The sequence below is a fragment of the Danio aesculapii genome, chromosome 7 (genome assembly GCF_903798145.1).
Source record: "Danio aesculapii chromosome 7, fDanAes4.1, whole genome shotgun sequence".
Lineage (NCBI taxonomy): Eukaryota > Metazoa > Chordata > Actinopteri > Cypriniformes > Danionidae > Danio > Danio aesculapii.
In genome coordinates this window covers 24,231,641-24,239,819 of record NC_079441.1, presented here as the reverse complement: position 1 = coordinate 24,239,819, position 8,179 = coordinate 24,231,641, and the positions used below count along the sequence as shown (strand labels likewise).

The following is an 8,179-nucleotide window of genomic DNA, read 5'->3' as shown; positions in this document are numbered from 1 at the left end:
ATGTTATCTAACACTACATGGGTAACCGGTTTTGTTCCAGTTTAGCGATAACAAACCAAGATTCAACCAATCAACTGTGCGCAAATCTCATATAAAGACACCCCCCAGGAATTTTTTGTCACTTTAGGAAACATGTATTTTTGTCTTGTTCCAATGATTATTATATATTATAATTATTTTAGATGATTTATATAACTGTAACTATTTAACCTGTTTAATGTTCAATCTTTAATTATATAAAATCACAGATTTTAGAAAATATTATATATTGTATGAGCTTAGATTTTATATTAGCTCATACACACACACACATGTGATTGGCTGTTTGCTAATGATGTGTACACACCCATGAACTCAGAATCAAAGCCTGAGTTAACAAAGAAGAAGATGATTGGCATCATTGTACAAACAAAGCCACAGGTTTGGTTTTGTCAACTCAACTAATCCTGTAATCTTGAGTTTGTTCAGCCACCAAAAAAAAAAATCTCCAAAAAAATAATTTACTGTATATAAAAAGCAAAATATTTAGACCAGTTTGAGAGGATGTAAACAATAACAATGGTGCTAAAGTATGTTCTATTTTACATTTTTTAATTTCTATAGCTTCTGAGAATCCAAAAAGGTCCAAAAATTGATAAATAATGTTATGATAGCTGTTTTAACATTGAGGTATGATTAAATTCCTTCTTTTTACAGTTCTGAAATAGTTTGACAAGAAGTAGGAAATATTCATTGGCCAATGACATCCCCGCACTGAAATGGTCTATGCACATTGCTTCAGCCCACTATTGTACTAATATCGTTCATTCACTAAAAAAAACTTTTGCTGCTTGTTCAAACTACTTATTTAATATGTCTTGAACCAATACAATTCTTATGTTTTTTGGGGGGGACAACTTAATTGTTTTAAGTTCAATCCACTTAAATTAGTTTTTCTGCACTTACTATTTTCATCCCTCTGCTACATCGAGGCTGCTGTTTCAGTGTAGCTGTGCACTTACAAAAAACATTCCCAGTATTGCTGAAAAGTGTCCTTGGTCCAGAAAACATAAATATCTTTGAGATCTCCTCATTTTAAAAGGTCTGGAAACATCTGCTACACTAAATAAATACTTTTTTTTTTGCTGCTTGTTCAAACTATGTATTTAATATGTCTTGAATCAGTACAATTCTTATGTTTTTTAGGAGAACGACTTCATTGTTTTACGTTCAACCTACTTAAATTTGTAAAAAGCTATTGTTACTCAATTTGTGTTGGGACAACATTAAGGAATTGTGTGGAATCCAGCATTTTTTTCAGTGTCTGCCCTCATGTTTTATATGTATCATAGTTCAATTTAGCACAATACACACACAAAAAAAACAATTGCTGCTACGCATTTAAAATGAGCTGAATCAACACAACTCTTGAGATTTTTGGGTGGACGGCTTAATTTATGTCCAATCTACTTAAATTTGTAAAAACAATAGGTTAACTTAATCGATTTGTGTTGGGACAACATAAAGGAATTGTGTGGAACTCAATGTTTAAAGGCATTGTGATGCTAAATGACGTGTGATGCTAATATTTTTCTTTAGTCCTAAATTTCAGTCACAGCGCCAGTGGAAACACAAGTACAATTTACTGCAAGAACAAAATGGACACCAAAATAAGACTTTTGATTTTATACAGTTTATTTCCCAATCTAAAAATATGAAGACAAAATATAATAAATCACAATTAATCACAAATCAGAATGTCTTAAAGTTCATGGCATCAACTACATGGTCATGAACTACTGGAAACCCAAGACTCTGGCACAAAGGACTGTGGGTTTTTTCTCCACTTACTGTGACAGGTGTTGCTCTTGTATTACATTATAGGTGGTGTGATCATATATTTTCATCCCTCTGCTACGTCGAGGCTGCTGTTTCAGTGTAGCTGGTGTGCACTTACAAAAAACATTCCCAGAATTGCTGAAAAGTGTCCTTGGTCCAGAGAACATCAAGATCTTTTAAGATCTCCTCATTTCGTAAGAGGGAACAGATTATTATTACATGGACACTGGTGTCTAATGTAAAATGTATTATGCTATGGCAATATGACACAAGATAGAGAAGCTCTAATGTCTGAATGAAATGTTGAGAATCGTTATACTCCAAACGTTACAATTTAAAAAGACCAAACAAAACCCCATCATGAGCCAGACTGGAGTACCAGAAGTCCAGTTATGTCAAAAACATAACAATTTTTTCCATCTTTGTAATACATAGTATTACTTCACAACTAACCATACTGTCTTGCATAATACAAATTACAATAGAGTTTCCTAGTGTAAAATATTTCATTCGCAATTTCAACGTGACACACATTTCTTTACATCATTGAATTTTTGTTTTATTTACTCTTTTAGTAAGTATTTACAAAGAAATCCGTCAGCAGAAAAGAAGCATAAATATGTGTACTTCTCTTTTTTGTATGTTACACTTTAAGAAACCATATTTTACAAAATACTTTATGTACAGGACGAGACCCCTTTTGAAATACCCTCAAACAGTCCATCACGGAAATGATCTTAGATGCTTTTCAGATAGCAGGAATGAGACGTTGCAGATGTTTGCCTGGTCTGGAACGAGCCCGCCAACAATACTGTAACCTTTTGCATTATGAGAATAGCTTACCCAAAAATAAATTACAATTCTGTCATCATTTACTCAGCTAAAATCAGTGTTGTCGGACCCCATTAACATTAAACTCATGGTTAAACACAGTTCATCAAAATGTCATTTGTGTTTCAGCCGAGAGGAGATAAAGGCAAGTAAACAATGACAGAATGCTTGTTTTTGTTGTGTGAAATATATCTTTAATCGACATAGGACTTTTTTACACTGCCAGGGAAAGCCCATTCTTCCTAAATCAGTGTTTTACTCCATTTTAATTTAATGACGACTACAATATCATCTGTATGTAGCGCAGAGAGCATTTGAAGAGCAACCATTGAGAAAAGGAAAGGGCATCTTATAATATAAGCCAGTTTAATGGTGGCCAGAACCATGTCTTGAGGCTTAGCAGTGCATCATTTCCACCAACACATTATCAGTAATGCTAACCATGACCAGAACACTTGGGGGACTTTAAGACCTGTTCACACCAAACACCATAACTATGACGATAACTATAAACTTTATGAGAATCCTGAAGTATACACTGTGATGTGTGACTTTAATGTGATCGGTAACATTCTTACAATCCTGCCAATCAGAATTCTCTGAAGTTTAAACAGCTTGCACCTTGACGGTACATTCATTTTAATATGAATGGGAGAAAGTGTAATGCACAACATTGTGGGAATAAGTCCCGTCTTCTAAATGAAACCATTTAACTTCTTTTTAATTTGCTTTGTTTATTGTTTAAACCATTAAACATTTATACTTCTGCGTCGAGTGATCACTCTACCTCACGCCGCATACCTTGAAAGCAGCCGTAGTGTGCATTTGTACTTCTGCGTTCTGTCCATGTTGCTCTGCAATAGCACTTCCAAAACACTAGTAGGCAGTGGAGATTCCATATTGGAAATTAATGCAATGCTACTGTAGCTCAAACTCACACTTTAATCACAAAATAAACGCAAAACCAATGTATCCATTCAAAGCTCCTCTGCTGAGCTTAGTACTTCCGCATCACTGGCCTTCTTCTGCTCAAATGGCTCTTAGCCCTGCCCACACTTGTCACCACTACCAAGATGGCAAATCACAAATCGTGCTCTGCATCGTTGTGACGTGTAGTTACATTTTTTAAAGGTGCATATCAGGGTCTGCCTTATGCTGAGTTCACACCAGATGCGGATGAAGCGTCAAGCGCACAATTCCTTAAGTCAATGCAAACACGCGAATAGACATCCTGCGGCACGTTTCTCATGAATGAAATGACGCGAGCTGAGCATTTAACACGTTTGATGGGCTTAATGCGTGTATTCAGCGGACATTCATGCCGCACTAACCAATCAGGGGGTCTCTCTTCTGGGGCCATGACTTTGACGTAGTGCCTGTTGGTGTCCAGAGGGACAATCCTCTTGCTGACACCGGATAATAGTTTATCAAACTGGGCTTGGCTCAGTCGGAAGCACTGCTGAATGCTCCATCATCCAGGTGTAGTTTCTGGAGAAGTTTATGAACTCACAGTGGTGGGTGCGCCTCTGAATGGATCTAGTGGTCTTAGACACAGCGCCAAATGAATCTACGCTGTTTTTTTAGCCATCCTAAAGCACAGCTATTCTCTCAATCAAATCCATGTTAGCTATTTAACAACAAAGATAGAGTTACCAGGCAGACAGAAGCCTGCTCATGATGCGAATGCGCTGTTGTGAAGCGAGTTTGACGCACGAATGAAGTGAGTAAACTCAAAATGTTCACATGTCTATTTATGCTCAAATAGAGTGATTTATTCATGAGTTCCGTGCCTGGTGTGAACACAGCATTAGGGTACGACAAAGGGCATGCGACTGTGTGACCTACCGCAAGGACTCGATGCAGAAGTATAAATTGCCCTTAAAGGAGAAGCCTGTGTATAACACAATTCCCCCATTCTGCTGACTCACACACAGCAGTGTCTGCACAGCTTTCAAAGTACACTCAACTGGATGGACAAGTTTGACACGTGCAGTACCATAGAATGGACTCTTTCTGTCTCAACATTCACCTTACAAAGTACATGGACATTCTGAGGTCTTCTGGTGTGGACACCATATAGTTGCCATCATAGTTATTGTTCTTGGTGTGAATGCACCTTCACAGAGCGACGACCCTGTGTGGGCACTGTGTGTAGTGATTTTCAAACCTAGGAAGCCCTTGATCAGTCCCTATGATTTTGCTCGAGATATTCATCAATCATGGTGAGATTGTTCAGCCAGTCTTCATTGTTGCCCACCAGAGTGTCTATGAAGTCCACCTCCCCACCGCCACCTCCTCCAGGACCTTGTATCCCGCCGGGCATTGCCCCGTTGCTCTGATGCTGCGGTGTGTAGTCATAGGAGGGCAGCTTGTGTCCGGGGTTGTAGCCCTGCGGTAAACAGTGTTTCCCAGCAGAAGCAGTCTGATAGCTGGGAGGGGCCATGCCATGAGCTGGGTGCATCATGGATGGGCCTCCTGGCTTCATGATGGCGAGAGAGGAGAGCGGACCTCTCATTCTGAGACTCTGTTGGGACATGGAGGATAGAGGCTGGGCGGTGGGCATCTTTTGCTCCGGTCGGCCAACCAAACCAGGGACTACCTGATTAGGAGGAGGACGGGAACCAGGGAAGTTGGCTGGCAAACCTGCCATTCCAGATCTCTGTGGAAACTGAGGACCGCCGCATACCGGTGGAGCTCCTCCGGTAGGGAAGGGGTGTTGGTGGGTCGCAGGGTCCATATGTGCTTGCACCCCTTGTTGGTGCTGCCAGAGCTGAGATTGTGATGGTGACTGCTGTGAAGGGAACATCATACGTGACGGAAGAGCTCCACCTTGGTGCAGCGCCTGTCGTAAGTGGTGGGTCGGCACAGGACCACCTGCAAGGGTTGGACACGACATTCCAGGTCGGGTTACTGCATGAGCTGGGTGTAGTGGCTGACGTGGAGGACCACCCATTCCCATCATGCTCTGGCCCGGCTGCATCGTCATCCCAAAGTCTTGTGACGGGTGGCAGAGGGGCTGTTTTGAGCCTTTGCTGCACATGTACACTCCTACTGATGGGCCCATCTGGGACACCGAGCCGGAGGACAAACCCATTCGGTTTGTGGTTAAAGGGCCGCTATGGGAAAGCATGGCAGAATTTGGCTGTTGAGGAGCCCCCATAGGGTAACACTCTGGAGGGAGCGGTCGACCTGGACCTGCAAGACAGAACAAAAAGTAATTAACGAATGAATTAATTAATTTAAATTACATCACGACTGCAGCTGCTCACTCAATAAAAGATTCTGGATTGTTTTACCACAAATCTGAGACCTATCAAAACAATGGGTTAAAATGTCGTTTACAAAATTAACACAATCATTGGGTTTGTCCATAATTTACCCAAATTTGGGTTACCTAGCAGTTTTTATATAATTGATACTGGACATTACTAATTGATAATTGGTTTACTGTCACAGATTTGTCGTTTACATCCCCTTGCTTCTATTGTCATTAGGTGACGCTCACATTCTGTATAGCCACTGTGAAATAATATTAATATTTTAATTCTCTATTTTAATATATTTTAAAAATTTAATTAAATCATGCCATGGCAAAACATGTTTTCAGCAGCCATTCCTACAATCCACAGTGTCACATAATATTAACTTATAATTTGATGATGTGGTGCACAAGAATAATTTAATTAATTTTATTTGATAATCATTACTGTCACATTTGATCTTGATTTAAAAAAAAAAATTCTGACCCTAAACCTAAAGTTTTAGGAATATTTTGGCCACTAACAGAGGGTTATATTCATAATAACTCTGTATTTACAGTGCTCAGGATAATTGAGTACACCCCATTTTGAAAATGAATATTTTGATCCATTTCTCAGTGAATATAGGCAATGCATTTTGGTTCATTTAAACAAAACAGATTTATTAAACAGATATATTTATTAAAAAAATTTTATATTAATATTTTAGTCACCAAACATATTTAGAAAATTACAGATGATACATTTAAATTCAAGCAAAATATTGCAAAAATATTTATAACCTACAAAATTTCAACTAATTTTTTCATTTTTTTGCTTCTCTTGATTTTTCCTCTTTTTAGATTTGTATTTAATATTTTTTTACATTTGGGTGTACTAGTTTTGTATTTTGTTATTTTGTTAGATAAGCTTCAGATTTGGCTTCAGTACTGACTAATCTAATGTATATACACAAATATAACATTGTACAGCTTCCTATTAAACAAAATGAATTTAAAAGAGAGATTTCTGAGGGGTGTACTTATTTATGCTGAACAATGTATGTATAAATCCAATTTCCAAACACAGCTAGTAATTTTCCAAAAACATCTCCAAACTATATACACATAAGGGTTCTGGGCTTTAATTTATTATTAGTTATTTGTCTTTTTGTAACATTTAGAGTCAGTGTTTACATATCTAATTAATTATATATATTGAATAAAATTATAACATGTTTTTTTCAAGGCTGCCTGTGAATTTTACTTGTATGTTTTTAGTTTATTCCAAATAAAAACTAAATTTTAAATAAAATTTTGTGATTTTTCCAAGTAAAAAAATGTATGCAGATTTAATTCAAGACTAAGACTCAGTGTTCACTAATGTTTATGAAAAATGACTACTTGAAGGTGGAGTGGTGTTTCTGTACCTTGAAATGGTGCCACCTGTTGGCAGTCTGTGATATGCCCTCCATTCATTTGCTCCAGTTGCCTTTGCTTTTCCTTTAAAGATCAAACAAAAACACATTAACATAATTCAAGCAAACAAGTTCTCCTTCACAAGTATGTGCAAACCAAATGGCCATTCAGACACCTAAGCATCAAAAACAGCATGAGGCATTCAATGTGAAGTTTGAACACTAACTTGTTGCTGTTGAAGCTGTTTGTTTATTAGTTGATTCTTCAGCATCATGTTGTAGTTGCTGCCCTGGGGCTGCCGTGGCACTGCTGACGGAGGCTCCTGAAGGTGAGGCACCATTCCTGGCCCTTGATCCTAAAACAGACAATAAAACAAAGAGGATGATTAAACCTGCACTCAGTTTCAAACTTCCACATTTTAAAGTTCAACTGAGTCAAAACAACAGCCGTCATCTTCTTCACACAGACGTGATCTCACCTTCACTTGACCCACACAAACAAATGTAACCAACTACGCATAATCTCACCATGATCAAAGATGTGACGCCATTCAGTGTAACCCGACACCCCTAAAAAGGTCATCTCAACCAAGCCCACATGTTCCAACAGGGCTTCTTTCCCTAGCAAAGTCGTAAACATCTGTAAATAACCACCGAGGATTCAGACCAGACCCTGCCTTCCCAGAGCCGTGGACGTTTGTTTTTGTTGGCTTTGTCTGAATGCACCCCTCCGCCCGAAACAGTCCAGCTACGGCATTCCCATATTCCCCATTCCCACAGAAGAAACGCTCCCCACCCTCTTCCCTCCAAACTCCCATCCGAATCCTGAAAACACCTCGCACTCATGCGTAACCGGAGTGGAACATTAATCACA

The 8,179-nt window shown here is 38.6% G+C and overlaps 1 protein-coding gene across 1 annotated transcript in view; it reads right to left on the bottom strand.

Moving 5' to 3' along the window:
- Nucleotides 1-1,656: 1,656 nt before the first annotated feature.
- The window catches only part of si:ch73-211e3.1 (mastermind-like domain-containing protein 1), a 121,167-nt gene continuing 114,644 nt past the window's right edge, over nt 1,657-8,179 (bottom strand). The window contains exons 3-5 of the mRNA XM_056461359.1: nt 7,533-7,661; nt 7,318-7,390; nt 1,657-5,844 (exon numbers count right to left, since the gene is read on the bottom strand). Of these exons, the coding sequence (XP_056317334.1) occupies nt 4,832-5,844; nt 7,318-7,390; nt 7,533-7,661 (1,215 nt within the window). The 3' untranslated portion in view covers nt 1,657-4,831. The remainder of the gene's footprint in view (nt 5,845-7,317; nt 7,391-7,532; nt 7,662-8,179) is intronic.